At 36.6% G+C, this 24083-nt stretch overlaps 1 protein-coding gene across 1 annotated transcript in view; it reads left to right on the forward strand.

Annotated features, from left to right (window-relative positions):
* The window catches only part of NPEPPS (aminopeptidase puromycin sensitive), a 97786-nt gene that overhangs the window by 49285 nt on the left and 24418 nt on the right, over nucleotides 1–24083 (forward strand). Inside the window, exons 3-12 of the mRNA XM_028089828.2 lie at nucleotides 1607–1684; nucleotides 11553–11674; nucleotides 16179–16286; nucleotides 17469–17669; nucleotides 18119–18215; nucleotides 18327–18360; nucleotides 19206–19320; nucleotides 21436–21600; nucleotides 22438–22542; nucleotides 22976–23036. Of these exons, the coding sequence (XP_027945629.1) occupies nucleotides 1607–1684; nucleotides 11553–11674; nucleotides 16179–16286; nucleotides 17469–17669; nucleotides 18119–18215; nucleotides 18327–18360; nucleotides 19206–19320; nucleotides 21436–21600; nucleotides 22438–22542; nucleotides 22976–23036 (1086 nt within the window). The remainder of the gene's footprint in view (nucleotides 1–1606; nucleotides 1685–11552; nucleotides 11675–16178; nucleotides 16287–17468; nucleotides 17670–18118; nucleotides 18216–18326; nucleotides 18361–19205; nucleotides 19321–21435; nucleotides 21601–22437; nucleotides 22543–22975; nucleotides 23037–24083) is intronic.

A 24083-nucleotide genomic window follows, 5' to 3' on the forward strand; every position in this document is an offset into this window, starting at 1 on the left:
CAGGTCATGATCTCAGGGTCGTGAGATCGAGCCCCAAGCTGGGCTCCATGCTTAGCCCAGAGTCTGCTTGAGATTCTCTCCCTCTCCCACTGAGTGCATACACATGCACATATGCTCTTTGTCTCTCTGTCTCTCTCAAATAAATCTTTAAAAAAAATTAAAATGTACAATTCAGTGGTTTCTAGTATGTTCACAGAGTTGTGTAGCCATCATCAGAATCAGTTTTAAATGTTTTCATTAGCCCATAAAGAAAGTACCTTTCACCTCAAACTTACAGCCCTAGGCAACCACTAATCTTTCCGTCTCTCTAGATTTGCCTATTCTGAACATTTCTTATAAATATATGGCCTTTTGTGTCTGGTTTCACTCACTTAATATAATATTTTCAAGGTTTATCCATATTGTAGTATATATCAACACTTTATTTCTTTTTGTTGTCAAACAGTATTCCATTATATACCACATTTTATCTGTTCATCATTTGATGGACATTTGGGTTTCCACTTTTTGGCTCTTATGAATAATGCTCCTATGAACATTTGTGTTAAGTTTTTGTGTGGGTATACATTTTTTTTTCTCTTGGATATATATATATCCCCACTAGGAGTGGGATTTCTGGGTCCTCTTTTAAGTCTACTTAATAATCATTTGAGGAACTTCCCCGGGCTGTTTTCCTAAGTGGCTGCACCATTCACCATTCCTACCAGCCTCTACATTCCTTCCAGCCATGTATGAGGGTTCCAATTTCTTTACATCCTCCCTGACACGTAGCATTAGCTGTCTTTCTGGTTATAGTCATCTTAGGTGTGAAATGGTGTCTCATTGTGGTTTGATTTGCATTTCCCTGATGGTTAAGGATATTGAGCATCTATTCATGTGCTTATTAAGGCTAGCTCTTTCCCTAAAGAGTCAGCTGAGCATTCTGAAGTATCAAATAAGCAATGTCTTCTCACTCCTGCTAGAGAGTAAATCAAAGCCTAATTTAATCCACACATCTGTTTTCACCTTTATTTCTGTAAAATGTAACAATGAAGAATTTTATTGGAAGTAAGTATGACCTGTATTTTAGTTAGAATTGTTACCTGTCTTTGGTTGGGGGACAGAACTTTCATTGATATATCTTTAACACTGAGATCTCGGCAATTTGCGCAATCTTTCAAATGTTCATGAGTAAAACTGCAACGTAGAAAGTATCTTAGTCACACGAAGATGGCAATGAAGCGTGTCTGGGAATCTGGCAGAAATCCTTTTCACATTTATAGAAGCTGTATTTCCCTTCTATCATAAAAGTTTTGTGAAAGGGGCGCCTGGGTGGCTCAGTCGTTAAACATCTGCCTTCGGCTCGGGTCATGATCCCAGGGTCCTGGGATCGAGCCCGGCATCAGGCTCCCTGCTCAGCGGAGAGCCTCTTCTCTCTGTCCCTCTGCTGCTCCCCCTGCTTGTGCTCTCTCCCTCTCTCTCTCTGTCAAATAAATAAAATCTTAAGAAAAAAAAGAATATTTAGTTTTAGTAGAGATTTTGCTCTTAAAAATGTTAATTGCTGCAGCCTGGATTTTGTCTTAGTCCAGTTAGATTTGTGAAGTAATGTTTTTAATTTCCATTCCAGAAATACATGCTACAGGATTTAACTATCAGAATGAAGATGAAAAAGTCACCCTGTCTTTTCCTAGTACTCTCCAAACAGGTAAGAGTCGTTGCTTTTGTAAAATCCCATGATGAATAGTGACATCTTATTTCTTCCAAAGAAATTTGTTGTATGCCATTTTTTTTCTTGTTTTAAGCAGATTAAATGTTAAGACAGAACTTTTGAAAGAGCTTCATTGCAGCTTTTGGGCCACCAGGACAAAAGGAGACCAAAACTAATGATCATTCTACCCTAGAACTTAATGCATTGTTTTTCACCTTTTCAGTCTCAGCGTTTTAAAAATACAGTTTCCCAGCTCCATCTTCCAGTAAATGAGTCCACATCTCGGAGGTGAATATCCCACAGTTGATTTTGATGTATAAAAGTATAGTGTGGGCATGGAAGGAAAGGTTTGTTGATATAATATTATTATTAGGTAGGGGCGCCTAAGTTGGCTCAGTAATGGTTAAGTGTCCACTCTTGATCTCAGCTCAGGTCTTAATCTCAGGGTTGTGAGTTTTCAAGCCCGGCCCTGGGCTCCATGCTGGGTGTGGCACCTACTTAAAAAAATAATAATAATGGGGTATCTGGGTGGCTCAGTCGTTAAGCCTCTGCCTTCAGCTCAGGTCATGATCTCAGGGTCCTGGGATCCAACCCTGCATTGGGCTCCCTGCTCTGCGGGAAGCCTGCTTCTCCCTCTCTCGCTCCCCTTGCTTGTGTTCCCTCTCTGGCTGTCTCTCTGTCAAATAAAAAAAAAAAAAATCTTAAAAAAAATGATAATAATCCAGATTGTATCATCAGGTATAAAAGCACAAAGAAAAAAGACTTTCTGAGCTTAATGTAGTGTAAGAAATTGTATACAAATCACTTGGTAAAGCACTAAGACTTCGATTAATGATCAGTTGAAAAGCAACAAGTGGAGTGCACTTGTCATGATGAGCACCAGGTGATGTACGAAAGTGTTGAATCGATATATTGTACACCTGAAACTAATATAACACTGTTAACTAACTGGAATTAAAATAAAAAGTTTTAAAAAAAGTAAGAGGTAATTTGTATGAAAGAAAATGCAATGACTAAAACATGTGAAAAGATATTTGGCTTCCTAGTAATGAGAAATATGAAAACAGCAGTTACTGATAATACCAGTTTTTGCCTGTTTTGTGAGCTAAAGTTAAATAAATTCTCAGTGATTACCTTGATATTACTGGTGGGAGTGTAAATCCATGCAGTGTATTTGGAAGGCAGTCTGGCAGTATGTATCAAAAGCCTAAAGATGTTCATGTCTTTTGACCCAGCAATTCTGGTAAGAGGAATATATCCTAAAGAAAAATCATAAATGCAGGGAATGTTTTATGCCTAGAAATGTCTATTGAGACATTACTTAAGGTAGTAAAAAATTAGAATGAATGTATTTGTCCAACACTAAAGGAGTAATTATGACATCAGTATGGTAGAATATATATAACAATTAAAAGTGAGCTTTATGAATTCTTAACACTCTGAAGTGCTTATTATAAGGTAAAATTTGAAAAGCAGAATACAAAATTACATAGACAGGGTGATGAATCATATCTCTAAAATGATACAAATAAAATGGTATGTCTGGTTTTTTACATAATTGATTATTCTTATTTATACCTTTTTTTAGTTCCTGTAATTTCTATACTGATAATATATTGCCTTAATATAATAGTATTTTTAGAAAAATTTTAAATTGGAGTTTTATTTTTTATTTCAGTGCTCTTTCATTTTGCCTTTTTCTAACGAGAATGTCTTATATGAAATTATTATAAAAATAAATGTTTTGCCATGAACATGTATTAAAAGATACCAAAGAATATAACATAAAAATTGAGATTTCTGTTTTTCTCACCCCTTCCACTTTCATTGTCTTGTGAATCCTTCCAGAAATATTTTGTGTATCTATAAGTATATGCATACATTTTAATCCACAAATGGGATCACTAATCTCAGTGGGCTTACAACAAATATTTCCTGCTCACACCTGGTCCCGAGGACTCCTGTAGACATATCTTTGTCTTTGCTTAAGAGCTCTGCTCAGCTCACAACTCTTCTCATTCCAGGACCTGTAGTGGGCCGCTACTGTCAGCAGCATGCTGTTCTCTCCCATGGCAGAGGGCAGAAGCTCAGGGATGGGGGCAGAGACAAACTACAAATATACATTTCAGGTTTCTGCATGGATAGTGGTATACTTGATGTCCATTGACATTTCATTGGCCAAAGCAAATAGCATGGTCAAGCCCAAAGTCACTGGGGCAACAATTACCAAAGATTTGATTAAACTTCTACTATGAAAGATAGAGTAAAAAGCCAAGTAGTAATAGAAATATAGGAACTTGTTAAAAGCAAACACGAATGAAAAGAAAGTCTCAAAAAAAAACCCCCACAAAACAAATTAATACCCTTAGAAATATTGTTAATATCACATTCATTAAACAAGAACAGAACAGGGGAGCCTAGGTGGCTCAGTTGGTTAAGTGTCTGACTCTTGATTTCTGCTCAGGTCATGATCTCAGGGTCATGAGATGGAGCCCAGCCTGGGCTCCACGCTTAAGATTCTTCCTCGCCCTCTGCCCCTCCCCCTACCGCTTGTACGCTCTCTGTCTCTTAAACAAAAACAAGAACAGGACAGAACATTATCAAACAAAGAATTAGAGCAAGAAAACTTTTGGAAATTATAATACAATAGAAATAAAAAACTATTCTAATAGGACTTTTGGAAGATGAAATAGAGAAATCTCACACATGGTATGAAAATTTGAGTACCAATCTAGCAGAACCACCATTCATCTAGTAAAAGAGAGGACAGAGAAAATTATTAAAGTTACAAAAGAAGAACATTTCTTTGAACGGAGGTGATTGGAACCTTCAATTTGAAAAGGTACACCACTAAAAGAAAGAAAGAAAAGGTACACTATTAAGAGGGGCTAACTCAATAAATGTAAAAAATCCCATACCAAAGCAAATTTTAGAACTTTGGGGGATAAAAGTGAGGCTCTTGAAAGGCTGGGTGGCTCAGTCAGTTAAGCATCTGACTTAATTTCATTTCAGGTCATGATCTCAGGGTCGTGGGATTGAGCCCGTAGTCGGGCTCCACACTCAGTGTAGAGTCTGCTTGGGATTCTCTCTCTCCTTCTCCCTCTGCCCCTACCTCTGTTGGCATTTGGTCTCGAATGAACGAATAAAGTGAGGCTTTCAAAGAGTTTCTTCCCAAGGGCAGGGGGTTGGGAGGAAGGAGGGAAGACTAGCAGATTACCTTCAAAGTTCAGGGATCAAAATAGCAGTAGTGGTAGACTGGGGGTGGGGGATGGGCAAAATGGGTGAAAGTGAGTGGGAGTTATAAGCTTCCAGGTATGGAATGAGTAAATCGGGGATTAGAGGTACAGCATAAGGAACATAGTGGTTTTGTAATAGTGTTGTATGGTGACAGGTGGTAGCTACACTTACGGTGAGCATAGCAAAGAGTATAAAGTTGTCAAATCACTATGTTGTACACCTGAAACTAATGTAACACTGTCTATCCACAATACTTGAATGAATTTTAAAAAAGGAATAGCAGTAGACTAACCATCAGGAACAATGGAAACTAGACTCTAATGAAGCCATTCCTCAAAATTCTGAGTGTATCTGATTTTCAGCCTAGAATTAATTCAGTGCTTAGCTAAATTGTGAATTTAGAGAGGGTAAAAAAGGATATTTTCAGACTTGCAAGGTCACAGAAAATTTAATTCCTTTCTGTAAAAGATGTAGGAGTGGGAGATGTGGTTTGGCTAAAACTTCACTTTCTATAGTAAGAAGAAAATAATGTATAAAATTGAAAAATGAAGAAATAGCTATGTAAGCAAGGTATTTAGAAATCACAGAGTTGCTACTGGGGGCAGTGTAGGGAGTAAGATAGCATTGGGCAGGGACCTGCAGCTTATATATAAGCCTATACTACTTTATGAGTTTTAAAGTAGGAACCATTACTTTGATAGAAATAAGATAAAAAAATTTTTTTAAGATTTATTTATTTGACAGAGAAAGACACAGCGAGGGAGGGAACATGACCTGAGCCGAAGGCAGACGCTTAACGACTGAGCCACCCAGGCGCCCCAATAAGATAAAATTTTTTAAAAAAATTTAAAATCTGTGGGGCGCCTGGGTGGCTCAGTCGTTAAGCGTCTGCCTTTGGCTCATAACCCTTCGGCTCAAGTCAGGATCCCGGGGTCCTGGGATGGAGCTCCGCATCGGGCTCCCTGCTCCGCGGGAAGCCTGCTTCTCCCTCCCCCGCTCCCCCTGCTTGTGTTCCCTCTCACTGTCTCTGTCAAATAAATAAAATCTAAAAAAAAAAAATTTTAAATCTGTATCATTACAGGCTACATTCTATGATCACACTGTGAGATTAAAATCAGTTGCAAAAGAGAAAAAAAAATCCCTTCTCATATATTTGGAAAAATTGTACCTCTGAAAATTAATATCAAAGAAGATTTGTTATGGAAATTAGAGAATATTTAGAACTGAATAATGAAGTTACATAATATGTAGGATGCAAGTAAAACATTACTCAGCATATTTAGTTAAGACTGAAAATTAATCAGCTAAGTATCAAGATCAAAGTTAGATAAGAATGGGTAACTTTAAAAAAGCAGAAGAGAGAAAGATTTAAGAGCAGAAATTAAAAAATGGAGAGGAGCAAAAATATTTTAAGATTTTATTTATTTATTTGTCAGAGAGAGAACAGGAGCAGGGGGAGAAGCAGGCTCCCCGCTGAGCAAGGAGTCCAATGCGTGACTCCCATCCCAGGACCCTGGGATCATGACCTGAGCTGAAGGCAGACACTTAACCGACTGAGTCACCCAAGCGTCCCAGGAGCAAAGATATTTTAAAACAAGTTTTTAAAATCATTCCAGAAGATAAATCTGGCACGCACGTGTGTGTGTGTGTGTGTGTGTGTGTGTGTGTGTGTGTGTAAAGATAGCAGATTCAGTTGTTCAGCATTAGGAAATATGACATTATTAAGTCAAAAATTTCAAGATACTAGATTTATCAAAAGAAGCTAGAATGTATTTGCCAGAATTGAGCAGGTAAGAATAGGCAGAAACTCCTAGAAGGAGATTGTGTGTTATATGTATACATACAGGTATAATACATGCATGTTTCTATTGAATGCTTAATCTGTGCCAGGTACTGTTTTATGTGCATCATAAATACTAATTTATTTAATCCTTTTTGAGATAGTTTCTGTTACCTGCACTTTATATATAAACTAAGGCACAAAGATGGTTTAATTAAATAACTTGCCCAATGTTAATAGGTGTTAGGTGACGGGGCCTGGATTTCAAACTCATGCAGTTTAATCCAAAATTCTATACTTCTAACCACCATATTGTGCTTTTTATTTTTTAATTAAATATTATAAAAATATAATACATGGTTTAAAATTCAGATGATATATAGTGGAAATATGTTTGCCATCCTAGCCCTTTCTTCTTCTCTCAGCTCTTCTCAGAAGCAACCAGTTTCCTGTGTATCCTTTTAAAACCATTCAGTGGTTTTGTAAGCATTTCTGCATATACTGTTTAAGAACACAGAAACTAACATGCTATATCATATTCTGCACGCTTCTTTTCCCTTACGTGTCTGTGTGTGTCTGTGTGTGCGTGTGTGTGTGTGTGTGTGTGTGTGTCTGTCTGTCTGTCTGTGGAAATAAAAGAGGTCGGGGGCAGCTGAGTGGCTCAGTTGGTTGAGCTTCTGACTCTTGGTTTTGGCTCAGGTCATGATCTCAGGGTTGTGGGATTGAGCCCCATCTTGGGCTCCGTGCTCAGTGGGGAGTCTGGGATTCTCTCCCTGTGTCCCTCCCTCCATTCTCTCTCAATCTCTCTAAAATAAATAAATAAATCTTTTAAAAAAATGGGTCAGTTATCAGTATATAAGAGCTTTGTCATTCTTGATGAGAACTATTTACAGCAGATACGGTGAATTGTGAAGTCATTTCTAAGGTCAGAGAAGGTTATGACCTTTTGTATACTATAATTTGACAGAGTTTGGGAGATTTTTAGTTAATACAACAGTATAAATAAGTAACTGATATAAATATTAAAATTAGAAATTATCTTATTTGAGGGGCACCTGGATGGCTCAGTCTGTTGGGCTCTTGATTTCCGCTCAGGTCATGATCTTGGGGTCATGAAATGGAGCCCTCAGTTGGGCTCCATGCTCAGTATGGAGTCTTCTTGTCCCTCTCCCTCTACTCCTCCCCTTTCTTGTGCTCACCCGCTCACTTGCTCTCTCTCAAATAAATAAAATCTTTTTTAAAAAAAGAAATTATTCTATTTGAGATGAGATTAATATTGATTATTGAGCATCTGTAAATATCTGTTTGAAAATCATTGGCTTCCACATTTTCCCGAGATTCTCTGGAACACAATTACCCATTCTTTGCTTTAAAAATGACATCCTTATTTTTTCAAGTTTTAGTAGGCTCTACAAGCATTCTATCTTCTGGTAAGGGAATAGGGAGCATATATTGAAAGGACATTAGTAACCTTTGTGTTTAGCCTCACCAGTCTTAACAGTCATGCCAACTATTTCATAGCTAAGCAACACATTTTCTTTTCTGAAGCTGGCACATTCTAGAGTGATGGTTAAATTACCATAATCATTGTAAGCCGACAACAACTTCAGAATCATTTGTTAAGGATCCTACAGAGTGGTGTTTATTTAGAGAAACACTAGGTGATATTGACATTTCTAAGAGTGAAAAACAGGGTCACAGGAAATGGTGACACAAAGGCAGAAACCTTTACTCCCTTTTTATACAAATTAATCTGTCTTTAAGTTTTTGGCATTTAGTAGGCTCATTAAATTTTTATTGAAGTATTTCAAGATCTATTTCAGGTTTTACAGCAATTATACTCTCCTAAGCTTTAAAGAAATAAGGTGTTTTTTGTTTGCTTTAAAGAATTTTATTTATTTATTTGACAGAGAGGGAGATCACAAGTAGGCAGACAGGCAGGTAGAGGGAGAGGGAGAAGCAGGCTCCCTGCTCAGCTGGATGTGGGGCTCGATCCCAGGACCCTGGGATCATAACGTAAGCCGAAGGCAGACGCTTAACCGACTGAGCCACCCAGGCACCCCAAGAAATAAGGTTTTTGGTAGAAGTTGCAATTTTCTGGTTGTTTAATTTATAAATGGGCTTATTGTATGTTTTAAAAGGTTTCATCCCAAGCAGATAAATATTGCATACAATGGATATTGAAATAAGGTGTCTAATGTGAGGAAGCAATGTCAATTATGTGGGCAAACAGGTATAAAATTAGACAATCTGGCAATCAGTTCTTCAGTATGGTGTAAATTTGATAAGTTGACATTTATTAAGTCTTTTTTCTCCTGTTTTTGCCCTATAATTCTATGTTAATAGTAAATATTTTGTAATTCATATTGTATAATATAACACTAGTTAAATTTATTAGTGATTTTTTTAAAAACTTTAACTTGTGTTTTGTTTGAATTTCAGGTAATAACCTTTTCCAATACTTTGTATTTTGTTTAGTATGCCACTTTTTTGGAAGTGGCCACTATCAGTATCTTGTTATGGTTTGATGGCCTTGGAGATTTAAAACCGAGTAAAAGTGTAAGCAGCCTTTCTTATTTAGTTATGAGTTTTAAATCATTTTATTCCAAATAGGAAAAGGCAAAAGTAGATTTCCCATGGAATATGAGTTATATAAAAGAAATCTTAACATGTTAGTTGACTAGTGAAAACAGACTGGCCAGTTCCATTTATGGAATTGCAATATAAAATTCCATTAAACACTTCTTTTTAGTGTTTAGTGGGTTTTTGCAATCTACTAGATAAGTCCTTGTAAACTTTATTAATGTGAATATATCTGCTTTTTTAAAGATTAGTGAATTCCTAATAGGGAGAAATTGTATATTATAGTTAAATTCTTTAGTATCAATCATTTAGAATTCTTTCACATTCTTTTATTGTATTCTTATTTACTGTTCCAGTAATCTATCATTCTCTTTAAGAAAGTATTCATTGTCCCCTTCAGACAGAATGTCTGATTTTTAAAAAATGATTCACAAACATTTATTCAAATGAGCTTCAATCCCCGCCCCCCAGCATGATTACATTAAGAATATGGCACTTTTGGGTGTCTGGCTGGCTCAGTCAGTAGAGTATGGGACTCTTGATAGGGTTGTGAGTTCGGGCCCTACATTGGGCACATTAAAAAAAAAAAAGTGGCACTTTGTTTAGTGATGATGACTTCGCTTCAGAGGTCTGAAATTTTCTCTTGAAATTACTTTCAGAACGAGTTTGAAGCACATATGAAAATCAATTTGATTACGTAATTGACATACTTAATAGACAACAGCATTTTGTCTAGAAACAATATGCAGTTTGTCATTCACTTTTTCTGTAGATTTGGACTTTAAATGACTTTTGGACCTTTTCAAAAAAGTCAATTCAATTTTGGAAGGTGAAGATCTGACTGAGAGCATCCAAAAGGATATGTCAGAAAGAGAGAGAGTTAACATTTTGAACAATGTCAGTGTCATTGCTCTATGGCATTCCAAAATGACAGTTTAAAACATTAGGATATAGGGCGCCTGGGTGGCTCAGTTGGTTAAGCGACTGCCTTCGGCTCAGGTCATGATCCTGGAGTCCCGGGATCGGGTCCTGCATCGGGCTCCCTGCTCGGCAGGGAGTCTGCTTCTCCCTCTGACCCTCTCCCCTCTCCCCTCTCATGCTCTCTATCTCATTCTCTCTCTCAAATAAATAAATAAAATCTTAAAAAAAAAAAGAAATAGAACATATTAAAACATTAGGATATAAAAGTTTTGGAATGATTGCCTAATTATTTTATAGTCATACTATGTCTTTGATTTGTTAGCTTCCCAAGTTCCTGATCCTGTTATAAATAGGCACTTTAAAAGGATCAATTAAAAAGTCAACATTTTTCTGGTTGGTTTTTTGGGGGGATTTAATTTGTAAAATGTAGAATGGGATTATTGTTTTGTCATGCATGTGAATTTAGTAGATGACTAATAGATATTAATTATAATCTTTTTTCTGTTATGAAAGAAGGTATATATACTCACAAAACTCCCATTTTGTCTAATTTGGTTTTGCCCCCATACAACAATAGAATATATATTCATACTGCATTTTTATTTGCATTTAGTAATTATTGAGTAAATGTATTTCTTTAATATTATCATTTCAAATGATTGAGGTGACTGTAAGAGTTTTTAATGCCCTTTTGCCAGCCAAATCATTGATCTTCCCTATATAGTTCCTTTCAAAAGTATGGAATCAGTGTTCCATTTGGATTGAACAGACAGGGTTTTGTCTTGATAGAGTAATTGGCATGAAGTTCTCTAAATTCACCAATTTATATGGCATCATTGGCAGAGAACATGAATTTTGGATTAAACAGGTCTAAATTTTTTATCTCATTCTTGCTACTTACTAATCGTGCGCCCTCAAGCAAGTTATTTAACTTTTCAGCCTCAGTTTTCTCATCTGAAAAAATGGAGACTATACCTACTTCCAAGTTTCTAAATATTTTTAAAGCACCATGCACAGTAGCATGTCATACATTTAATAATAAATGTTGATTTCCTTTCCTGTTTTTATCTTTATGTATTGGTGATTAGAGATTAAGTTAATGAAGTTAAAAAACTTTCTAAACAGTCATCCTAAACGTGATGTTAAGGTTTACTTTAGGATTAGTTTGCCATTTATTTTAGTAAATACTATATTCTCTCCATTGCCCAGGAGAAGTGTTTGAGAAAGGAAAGAGTGATTTGAACATTATAAATAGTCAACTAAATTAGTGTCTTAAGGACATATTTTTGATAACTTGTACTTAATATCTATATTAAAGTGGTTTTCATTCATCTTCAATCACAGGTACAGGAACCTTAAAGATAGATTTTGTTGGAGAGCTGAATGACAAAATGAAAGGTTTCTACAGAAGTAAATATACTACCCCTTCTGGAGAGGTGCGCTATGCTGCTGTCACACAGTTTGAGGTATGGTATTCTTCTCTAAAATGTTATGATCTTAAAGTCGACATTCTGACAAAGTTCTGTTCCATTATTTGCACGATTATTTCAGGCTAGGTGCCTTTGGCCATAATTATGTTCATGATTTTGGAATTTTTATTTTATATTGAGCCAGTTATCTCCATTATAGAGGGAGAGAACTTTAGAGATGTGGGCTGGAAAATGGATACACACACACACACACACACACACACACACACACACACACACACACACACACCCCAGCTGGAAAATGGATACACACACACACACACACACACACACACACACACACACACACACACACACACACACACACACACACACACACACACACACCCCAGCATTACTATTTCGTAGGAAAAGCCACAGGAATCAAATACTAAGAAGACAATTTTAATTAAAAAAGGTACATAGTATAAAAGCAATTCAGGTATTGAAATTCTGTTACATATGTTTGTATAAATGTGTATGTATATATGTAACAAAATATATATGTAACAACATATGCATGTATGTGTATATACATATACATCTGCATACATGCATATATGTAACAAAATTGCAATACCTGAATTGCTTTTATACTATGTACCTTTCTTTTTGTTTTTTAATTTTAAAGATTTTTATTTGACAGAGACACAGTGAGAGAGAGAACACAAGCAAGTGCCCCACTATGTACCTTTCTTAATTAAAATTATACTCTTAGTATTTGACACCTGTGGCTTTTCCTACCAAACTAATAGTAATGTTGTATAGCATGCCTTTTCTTCTTTGACATGTCCTTGCTATATGTTTACCTTACTACATTATCTGTTCTTTGATTTTTATTTATCAAGTATATGCAAGTTACATAGCTTGTTTTGAATTTGCTAGTGGTACTTTTAAGTATTAAGTCTAATTAAATTTATTCCTGTACATATCAATATGGATAATGAAACAATTGATCCTATCTATTTTTATGTTTCTGCCTATATCTCTGTATTGTTTGTTTTGCATCCCTAAAGTTTCGGATTGGGGCACCTGGGTGGCTCAGTTGGTTAAGTGTCTGCCTTTGGCTCAGGTCATGATCCTGGGGTCAGGGAGCTCCCTTCTCCCTCTGCCGGCAGCTCCCCCTGCTTGTGCTCTCTCTCTCACTATTTCTATCTCTCTCTCTCAAATAAGTAAATAATCTTTTAAAAAAATAAAGTTTTGGATCTAGTTCACTACTAATTTGTCTAACCTCGTGTATCTTCTCTTTCAAGAATTTTATGTTGCCTTCTGTTTTAAAACAACATTTGCAGGAGCACCTGGGTGGCTCAGTCAGTTTGACATCCGACTCTTGATTTCGGCTCAGGTCATAATCTCGGGGTTGTGGGATCGAGCCCTGCATCAGGCTCCATGCTGAGCGTGGAATCTGCTTGTTCCTCCCCCTCTGCTCCTCCCCTCTCTTTCTCTCTCTCTCTCAAACAAATGAATAAAATCTTTAAAAAAATTTGCTATAGCTATTTTGGCCTAATTCTGTGTTTCCGTTATTTCAGTGCTTATCTTTAGCCTTTTGAGTGCTTCTGCATCCTGGAATGGTTGCCTGGAGTATGTCTCCAAATAAAAAAAAATTTTTAAAGATTTTATTTATTTATTTTGACAGAGAGAGACAGTGAGACAGGGAACACAAGCAGGGGGAGTGAGAGAGGGAGAAGCAGGCTTCCCGCTGAGTGAGGAGCCCCACGCAGGGCTCGATCCCAGGACCCTGGGATCACAACCTGAGCCAAAGGCAGCCACTTAACGACTGAGCCACCCAGATGCCCCCAAATAAAATTTTTTTAAGGGAGGGTATGTGGGTAGTATACTTCCAGAGTCTCTGCACAACTGAAAGGCTTTCATTTGCCTTATTACATGACCAGTTTTACTGGGTGTATAATAGATTTGTTGGGGAAAAAAGAAAAAGAAGGAGCAGCAGCCCCTGACATTCAGAAGTTGCACCAACACTCCCAGCTAGTCCATGCTGTTCTTTTTGATGTAAACAGCATCATAGAGCACCAACCTCAGACAAGGTTACTCTGAGACCATGATAAAGTGAAACAAAACAAGGGTGCTTCATAATTTCATCTAAGGACCCACAAAAGCAAGGTCACTGTGCTACCCATGAAATAAGGAACAACTCCCTCTCTTAGTTAAAATGAACGACATCTTTATCAATTATGGTTTTAGTCTTGCTCTAGTCTGCCCTCTCTACAGGTAAGATTTGTTGAGATGCACACCCACAGAATTGCCTCCACTTTTTGACCCCACCCAATTTAGAGTGAATCTAAATCCTCCCCCCAGTTCACCCTGCCAAATCCAGAATGTACACATATAATAGCTTCTTTCTGACACACCCCAGGGTTCCCCTTACTGTGAGTTTTCCCTTGCTACGATGAATAACCCAACTTTTCAACTATAAGAGTAATATATACAGTTGGCTTACAATTTTTCTCTTTCAAAGGTATATAAATGTTGTTACACAGTCTTTCATATCTCATTTTGTCAAGGGAAAGAATCAGACTGGAATATTTTTTTTCCCTTGTAGAGTAACATATTGTTTTGTTTTGCTTTGTTTTCTTCTTGATTGCTTGTTAAATTATTTCTTTGTACTTAAAAATTAAAAATTTTTACCAGGTGTTGACTTTTCATTAACTTTTACATAGTAATTGGTGAACCCTATTGATGTTCAGATTCAGATCTTCAGTGTAGCCAAGTTTTCTATTACATACTACATTTTCACTGTGGTTTGTGCTCTGCTCTCTCATAATAGGTTTATATCTAATCTCTGTCCCTCAGATGAAGTTTTGATGGCTTTCATCACTCTGTCCTTTTGATATTTTAGAAACTTTTTTTTTTTAAAGAGATTTTATTTATTTATTTGACAGACAGAGAGAGGGAGAGCACAAGCAGGGGGAGTGGCAGGCAGAGGCAGAAGGAGAAGCAGACTCTCCACAGAGCAGGGGGAGCCCGATGTGGGACTCGATCCCAGGACCCCGGGATCACGACCCAAGCTGAAGGCAGTCGCTTAACCAACTGAGCCACCCAGGCGCCCTAGAAACTTTTTTTAAGAAACTTTTAAACCTTGGGGTGCCTGGGTGGGCTCAGTTGGTTAGGTGACTGCCTTTGGCTCAGGTCACGATCCCGGAGTTCTGGGATTGAGTCCCGCATCAGGCTCTCTGCTCGGCGGGAAGCCTGCTTCTCCCTCTCCCACTCCCCCTGCTTGTGTTCCCTCTCTCGCTGTCTCTCTCTCTGTCAATTAAATAAATAAAATCTTAAAAAAAAAAGAAACTTTTAAACCTTGTTATCCATGTTACTCATTTAATTTCCTCTAGTATAAATTCATTTCTCTACCGCTGCTGCTCCTAATTTCAATTTTTCTGTGCTATCTTTTCTTTCCTTATACTCTACTTACTTTTCAGATGTCTTATTTATTCTTTGAATGAATTCGTCATTTATTTAACTTCTTTGAGAGTGCACCTAGCCATCTGACATTTTCCTTGGAGAAACTTTTTTCCAGAAGTATGTGCTTCCTCTACCTCTCTATAATTTATTCCTTCTTTTCATGATATGGAATCTTGTAATTGGTTCTATTTTTTTTTACTTCATTCTGTTTTATTAAAGTTTCTTTTTTTTTTTAAAAGATTTTATTTATTTATTTGAGAGAGAGAGAATGAGAGACAGAGAGCACGAGAGGGAAGAGGGTCAGAGGGAGAAGCAGACTCCCTGTGGAGCAGGGAGCCCGATGCGGGACTCGATCCCAGGACTCCAGGATCATGACCTGAGCCGAAGGCAGTTGCTTAACCAACTGAGCCACCCAGGCACCCTAAAGTTTCTTTTATAACTGGTATTCTACTGAACCACTAAACTTTATTTTGCTTTAACAAGTTTGCTCTTTCTTAAAAAACAGACAAGTTTACTCTTTATTTTTAAAGAAAAAAATGAGGTCTCGTTAAGTAAGTCAAGGATGACAGTTTTATGTGCAGTATATGGAAATGCCATTAAATGGATGACCTGGGACGCCTGGGTGGCTCAGTCGATTAGGCATCTGCCTTCAGCTCAGATCATGATCCCAGGGTCCTGGGATTGAGCCTCGCATCCGGCTCCCTGCCCAGTGGAGACACTGCTTCTCCCTCTCCCTCTGCTCTTCCTGCTTGTGCTCACTCTCTCTCTCTAATAAATAAAAGTCTTTAAAAATATATGTATCATTCTAAATTATTCTAATACTGTATATCGTTAAGATCTATAGCTGACCTAATTCCTGGATTATTGCTTGTTTTTGTTTGTTTTTGCATTGTTGATGTGGCAGGGATAATAAGTCCCCATGTTTTCTCTGTAGTCACTCCCTAGTGTGTTGCCTGGCATGGAGTAGAAAGTAAATATTTAAACAAGTGAAGGAATGGATGACAGAAAGAAGATGATGAAGGTTACTTCATGAAATAGTCAGTTAGGTTAATTCAGTAATATTTATATTTCATATTCTTTTTTTAAGGCTACTGATGCCCGGAGGGCTTTTCCTTGCTGGGATGAGCCTGCCATCAAAGCAACTTTTGATATCTCATTGGTCGTTCCTAAAGACAGAGTAGCTTTATCAAACATGGTATGTATGTGTTTGTAAGTATATTTAAAATTTGAATAAGCGTTTATAATATTTAGTTTTCTGGTTAGATGCAATAGCATGAAACCACTTAGCACAGTGCTTGATACATAACAGGAGCACAGATGTTCATTTTCTTTATTTCCAGTAAGCCCTCTTTTTTTTAAATTTCCTTATTTGGAGTTTCCTTCCTCATGGAAGAAATTTCTTATAAACTTTAATTTGGAAAAATGAAAAAATGATGAGTTTAATAAATATTGCCTGGGGGGGGGAAATCTGACTTTCTTATTAAATGCCAAAAGATATAGCCATGTAATGAAGTGTATTTAGGTTTCTGGTTGATTGTATTCTTAGAATATGCTCTCTTCACTGATGTCATTATCTCTTTCATAAATAGAGTAAACATTTACCACTTGAAATATATTGTTTAAGACAGAAGTACCCGATAGCCCGTAATATGAATCTGAGGAACTTGGAAAAGCCTACTGTACCTGCAAATAACTGACTTTTGCCTCCTTTATGGTGCAGAGAATGCCGTTCTCTTCTCAAATATTCCTAAAAAGGAGGCTAATATATTAAACCGAAATATTATTTTACAGTTTAGTATGAATGAATTTATCAGGTCTGTTCTTAAATAAGTCTTCCTTGGAAGAAAGAATAGAGAGATCTTGAGAAAGTAGAGCTCCTGAATAGGAAAAAAAGGAGGGGGGGTAACAACAAAGAGAAATTAGGAACTCTCTAGGTAAAGTAGAAATTCCTCCACGAATTTGCTTAGAGCCAGCCTTGGTATGGAGAATGCTCTAAATTTAGATATCCGTACCCTTTGAAATGCAGATTTCACAATTACCCTTCATTAATAATTATTGCTTTCTATCCTTATTTCACTTGAAAAGTATTGAGGTCTTACTTAAAACATCCCAGTGCCTGGCATATAATAGGTATTCAAGAAAAGTTGCTTCTTTTCTTTCATAGATCCTTGGTAGTTTTAACTCTTTAGCCCCCAACTTAGTGTTTCCTTCTTAATAGGAAAGATTTTGACATCATAAAAGCAGTGGATGAATTGGGATAGATAAGTAAGTAGTGCTGGAAGGGGGAAGGAGAAGCAGCAGTTTTTGGCTAGTATTTGCTTTAAGGTATTTAATGTAAATCTGTTTAAATTTTATCTCTCTCTTTTTTTTTTTAAAGAATGTAATTGATCGGAAACCATACCCTGATGATGAAAATGTAGTGGAAGTGAAGTTTGCCCGCACACCTGTCATGTCTACATATCTGGTGGCATTTGTTGTGGGTGAATATGACTTTGTAGAAACAAGGTCAAAAGATGGTGTGTGTGTCCGTGTTTACACCCCTGTTGGCAAAGCAGAGCAAGGAAAATTTGCGTTAGAGGTAAATGTACTTGAAGAGGATTGTTCCAACAGTCCATAACTCCAGGTTGGGGAATTTACATTTCTGATCAATTATTAGTACAATTATTTATAATTTAGTCTGAAATTTGTGTACTTTAGTTTTATTTTTAATAGAATTTTGAAACTACCAACCTTGGTGTTACATTAGCATTTTACAAGACAATGATTAAGAGAATATTAGAGTGGAATTTATTTATCCACAGAATGGGTGGGAAAAGATGTAATATATTTTTCATACCAATATATTATAGATGGATTAAAGTTTGGCCAACATTAACAAAAGCCAAAGACTTTTGGAGGTAGGGTTCCCCCGGGGTTGGTTTCTAGTAACTTGAGATGCTTTGGCTTGCAACAGGATTCCTTTGTGGATTTCTGTATGAATTACAATAAAATATTTATCAGATGGTTCTTTTGTTTATACTTTTGTAGGTTGCTGCTAAAACCCTGCCTTTTTATAAGGACTACTTCAATGTTCCTTATCCTCTACCTAAAATTGATCTCATTGCTATTGCAGACTTTGCAGCTGGTAAAGTAAATTTCATTTTATTGCTGAATTGTAATAACTTTTTTGAATTTTGTGATTTTGAGGAAGAAGTATGTACATATATCAATAAGTGTTTATGTTTATTTTATGAAGGTGCCATGGAGAACTGGGGCCTTGTTACTTATAGGTATGTTAATGATGCATTACCCTGCCTTATCTTTTCAGTCACTGATTTCATAAGAGCTTCACTCCTAATCACAGTTGAGTAGCTTCTGCTTTATGATCTGCTGTAAATTTTCCTACCTCCCCCACTTCTGTGCACATTTTAAGAATGCAGATGAACACCCTCTGGTGCTACTATCTGAGATTGTAAGATTTTAAAGTGAGCATCTGGCATTAGTAACATTTTTAGATCTATTTTTGGCTGAGTTTCTCATTTTGGTGCCTTCTCTTCCTCCCAGGAGTTTCATAGTTATTTTTCCAGCTTGAAGAACCATCTCTGCTTTAATGTTTTCTAGCCAAGTTTTTACATATCTGTCACCACAATACAAACATGTGGGTTGTATAATTTTTAAAGCAGGGTCTGTAAACAAGTTTTTGCTCCTCCTTCTTTGATGAGTTAAGTTTCGGACAGCCTGCTCAGTGTTCTTTTTGGGACTGTGGAATGCATGTTCCCCCCACTTACCACTCCCCTTCTTTTAATGGGAGGACTGTTTACTCTCTCTGTCTAGCACAATAATCCTTAATCCCTTAGACAAAGTTTTTTTAAAACTTTGGGCAGCTGTCCTATTTGCAAACTGATGATTAAACTTGTGTCACACCTTTGATCTTCTGTTGTATGAATTCTGTTGGAATAGTCTTTAATCTACCCAGAACTTTTTCTGTTCTGTACCTCTGAGGAAATGTTTTCTTGACATCTCTAAAGCCTAACTTGACCATCTTATTTACTGTTTGAATCTCCCTCCCCCATTTGTGCATGCCTTTTATTGCAATACTTACATTGTTTAAAAAAAGTTTTTTTTTTAAACACAGGGAGACTGCATTGCTTATTGATCCAAAAAACTCCTGTTCTTCATCACGCCAGTGGGTTGCTCTGGTTGTGGGACATGAACTCGCCCATCAATGGTTTGGAAATCTTGTTACTATGGTATTTAATATTTTTAAGTGCTCAAATATATTTATCTTCATCCTGCTGCACATTATTTTGGCTACATAGTATTTCAGGTTTGACTGGAACATAGTACTAAAAAATAAATGAATGATAGAAAATCTTTATTTTAGAACATCCACGTTGAACAGTGTTTATCAGAATCTCTGTCAATCAAGAGTATGTGGATAGAGTTTATTCAACACAAAATACTTCCTAAACTGTTGTAGAATTTGCCTGCAAATGGCAAAGTCATAATACTAATTTGGGTGAGAGAAAGAAATTCCTCTTAGGTACAGAGATTCCAGGCTAACTATAGTTTCTTGAGCATATTTATTATGTAGTTCAGTAGCTGAAAAGTAACCTGATAAATAACAACATGATCAATTATGTTGAAATGTTTTTAGGAGTCAGTTTTCTCATTGCCTAAAATGTTAAGTTGAAATTTGATAGAAATGAAACTAGGGAATAACTGTATATTAAAATTTCCAGCTGTCCCATTGAAATTATTGTTTATTATGTTTGCAGTAAATTTTGCAGCATTTGCAGTGAATGATCTCTGTTCTTAAGTCTTGACCTTTCCCTCTTACTCCAAATAAGTACTGTCTATGTCGGCTAGCTGTGTTAGAGCTTGGGAGCAGAGAGTTTAATGAGTGAACTAAAAGTACCTCTGCAAAGAAAGAACTGGAGATTCTGGAGCCAGCCAAATTCCCTGATAGCATTTTAGGCTGCCAAAGAGCAGAACCTGACTTGGATGTTAGTTCAGTCCATATGTCATAGGAATAAGCAAGAAAGTAAGACATTTAGCAACTATTACATGTCTGAGACAGCTTTTAAAGAAAGCCAGCCCTTGAAATTAAACCATTTCCTTTTGCTTTCAGTGTTTAAAATTTTACTTAGGGGTGAAAAAAGTTTTGAAATATAATTTCATGTGGAATTAAGTATGCTGGTACCTGTGTTCAAGTATGTACAGAAATATTTTCTTCTAATGTAGCAAGTTTGTTGCTACCAAACAATTTTTTGTTAGCTTTGAGCAGTCTTCATTTTTTATGATTTTATTTTTAAACTACCAGCAATAAATTTTAGTAGGGGAAATGTGCACATTCTCATATAGCTTTTAAACAACTTTTTACTGGATTTGAGTAACTGTTCTAGTTATTAGGTGTCAGTTGTTTCTTTAACTGAAATTTAAGGGCTCATGATAGGTTGGTGAATAACTAGCTTTGTACCAGCTTATCTTTGTGGAAGCTACTAGTTTAGTAAGTGCACAAAGCACTTAGATAGCCTTTCATCACTTAATATTGAAAATATTTTATCTTTTCAGAATTTTAAATGCCTTTTTGCTTTTCACCATTGCATTAGTCCTTTAGCATTTATCTTGGATTCTTATATTGCTTTCTTTTTGTAAGAGATTTAACCAACTTTAATGAAACAGATTAAAATCTCTTTCTAAAAAATTGACTTTTTTTAAAAGTTGGTTTTATCTGTGACTCATTTGTATTCTTTGTCCATTCTACTGTTAATTCTTATTAGCAGGTGAGAATTTTATATTCCATAAGTACTTAAACACCATTTATTACTGAACTACTTACTGCCATGATACTTCTGTTAATTTTACCTAATCTTTATATGAGCAGTACTGATTTTCTGTTTATCTAGAAAGTTTATCGCGTCAATCAGTCATTATGGAAATCCTTCCCAGTTTTCCTTATTTGGTCCTGGTAGCTTTCTGGTTTATTAAACTAAATTTTACCTGACAATATAGGCTCTTGCCTACATTTATCTGCCCTCTTCCCCTTTTCCGTATGAGGGCTTTCTCCCCTCCCTCCCTCCCTTTTTCCTTCCATTTTTTTCTAGCTTTGGTAATAAAAAGTTACTTATCTATGTTTTGAAATGTCCCTCAGGCCTAATGCCAAAATCACCAGTTGGCCTTTTTTACCATCTCTTTTAAGCATCTTTTTTGTTTAGAGACGTGAGTTATTTACTGAATGTTTTTCACTGAATTTTGGCTTATTGTAAGTTGTAGAGTATAGTGGAAGGGACATGCGAGTTTTTCAAATTAGTGGAATGATAAATATTTTGTTTTCTTTACACATTTCTTTCTTTTGTTTTTAGGAATGGTGGACTCATCTTTGGTTAAATGAAGGCTTTGCATCATGGATTGAATATTTGTGTGTAGACCACTGCTTCCCAGAGTATGATATCTGGACTCAGTTTGTATCTGCTGATTACACTCGTGCCCAGGAACTTGATGCTTTAGATAACAGCCATCCTATTGAAGTGAGCCATACTTTTCAACCATTGGCCTTTGCTCTCATTTCTAATGAAATAAGTAATTTGTTATAGAGATACTTAGGAGCCTGAAAAGAAAAGAAAATTGCACGGGCAATTCACTTGTTTCTATAGCTCATATTTTCAGTCTTGAAAATCTCACAAGACTAAGTACTAATTATGTTTCTTTTTAAGGTAGACAGTATAAGAATTTTATCTTTGTAGAGGCAAGTGCTATATATCCATAAGCATTCACTAAATACATTTTTTTTTTAATAGTATGGGAGAACCATGCCTGTTGGGCAGTATGCGCAAGGGAACATTATGATTCCGTTGTTTCAAAGAAAGTTCTGAACATACTCTTTTATTGTTGTCATTGTCTAAAATATATATAAAATTTTATTTCTCTTGACTTAGCCTGTCCTTATTTTGGCTAGTTTATATGAATAGATTTTGCCTCCAAAGAACTTACAGTCTACTTTGACATATTTAACCAAAGTCCTATGTAATTATAAGCCGTTACAGTTAGTTGCAAGAGATCAAATGTTTCTCATCTCTCCCTTCCTCCCTCTCCCAATTCCCCAATAAAATGATCCATGGTGATTTGCCTCCCAGCAAAGCTGAGCCAAGACCCACAGAGATGGTGGGGATCATGTTATATGCTCCACTTTATTAGTGTTAGTTACTACAATCTTTTTAAGGATCATCAATATGCATTTATGAGTGAACTAAAGGCAGAAAAGTATCTTAATGAGTTAGGAGGGTTTTCCTAGAAAGCTTTTTATGTAATTTAGTATTACAGGCTGTCTGCTTCCTGTCATAACCCTGAATCACACTGTCTGCCAGGTCAGTGTGGGCCATCCTGCTGAAGTTGATGAGATATTTGATGCTATATCATATAGCAAAGGTGCATCTGTCATCCGAATGCTCCATGACTACATTGGGGATAAGGTAAAAAAGCAATTAAAAAGAAAAATCTTCCATCCTTTTATGGTGAAATCATAGTGTTTTGCATGGAAAAAAAGTGTCTACTTTTATTTAGATTAAGTTCCTAGGTAATTTTTCTAGATTCTAGAAGGATATTACCCTGATCTGGCTTATCTTCTTTTCTTTTTATATTGACTCTTGTGGTCTCTTAGATGAATGATGTGTAAATGTGTTTGGGGGATGTGTGGGAGGCTGGTATAAAACTTAAAAGCAAATGTAGAAGGCAAAGAGTATGCATTCTTAAATAAAAGACAGTAGACATTAGAGGGGTAGATGTTTTTCAGTAAGTCTGACACTCAGCTAATTTGAGTAAATTAGCTTTTGAGTACTAATATGCAAATACATTATAAATTCAAAGGTCTTAATCTCCTGGATTTTAAAAATTGTGTTTTCTCAGGACTTTAAGAAAGGAATGAACATGTATTTAACCAAGTTCCAACAAAAGAATGCTGCCACAGGTAATCTTTTAATAGCTTGAGATAGCAGTGAAGAGAAGGTGTTGGCACTCTATCCAGAGCGGGACATTTACTTTTTTCCAAATGCTTAACCTTCCATGTGATAGATAGGAAATAAAGTTGACCTGTTTGGTGCCATGTGTTAAGTCATAGATCCACCTGAATCAGAACCCGTTACCCTTCTTGTCCCCTCCAGAAACTCTGCCCTCCGTAGCTCAGTGTCCTGCCACCCCAGAGTCTGAAGAGTTTGGTTTACCTTACCGGAACTTGGTCTTTTTGGTGACTCATTGGTTTTATTGCCCTAAATTGACCATTGGCCATTAAAATTGCTACAAATTAACCATCTTTTAGTGAACTTGTGGAACTAGTTCAGTGAGTTTCAGTGAAGGTTTAAGAGTTTTTAGTGGTTTAAGAGTGTATAGTGGTCTATGATTTATTGTGTATGGGAGTCAAAAGAAAGAATAAAGGTAGGAGTTGATTGAAGATGTAAAAGAGCCAGAGTTGGAGTTTTGAGTTCTTCAGTGAACAAAAATAGTTTAAAAGCAAGATTTGTGGGGGCACCTGGGTGGCTCAGTTGGTTGGGCATCTACGTTCGGCTCAGGTCATGGTCCCGGGGTCCTGGGATCGAGCCCCGCATCAGGCTCCCTGCTCAGCAAGAAGCCTGCTTCTCCCTCTCCCACTCCCCCTGCTTGTGTTCCCTCTCTCGCTGTGTCTCTGTCTGTCAAATAAATAGATAAAATCTTAAAAAAAAAAAAGGTAAGATTTGTATAATGTCACTAGTATCTAATAGAATGACAAAAGTTCAGAGAGGCCTGGCATGTGCTGTTCCTGAGGTTTGTGACCTGTGAATTAAAAATACAGAGTATATCTGCCTCTCTGTTCAGGACATGATGTAACCTTGACACTCTCCCCTCCCACACTACCCCCACCCCCTGCCGTAAATTTCCACCTCAGTTTATAAGAGAGAGAGGCATTCTGTTCCTTAAAGCAGAGCTACAGAGAAATGTGCTCCTGTAAGTTTTCTGAGTCTTTAGCATGCATACGTACAAT

The sequence above is a fragment of the Eumetopias jubatus genome, unplaced genomic scaffold (assembly GCF_037043125.1).
Source record: "Eumetopias jubatus isolate StellerSeaLion01/CBP00866 unplaced genomic scaffold, mEumJub1_p1.0 scaffold_10, whole genome shotgun sequence".
Taxonomy (NCBI): domain Eukaryota; kingdom Metazoa; phylum Chordata; class Mammalia; order Carnivora; family Otariidae; genus Eumetopias; species Eumetopias jubatus.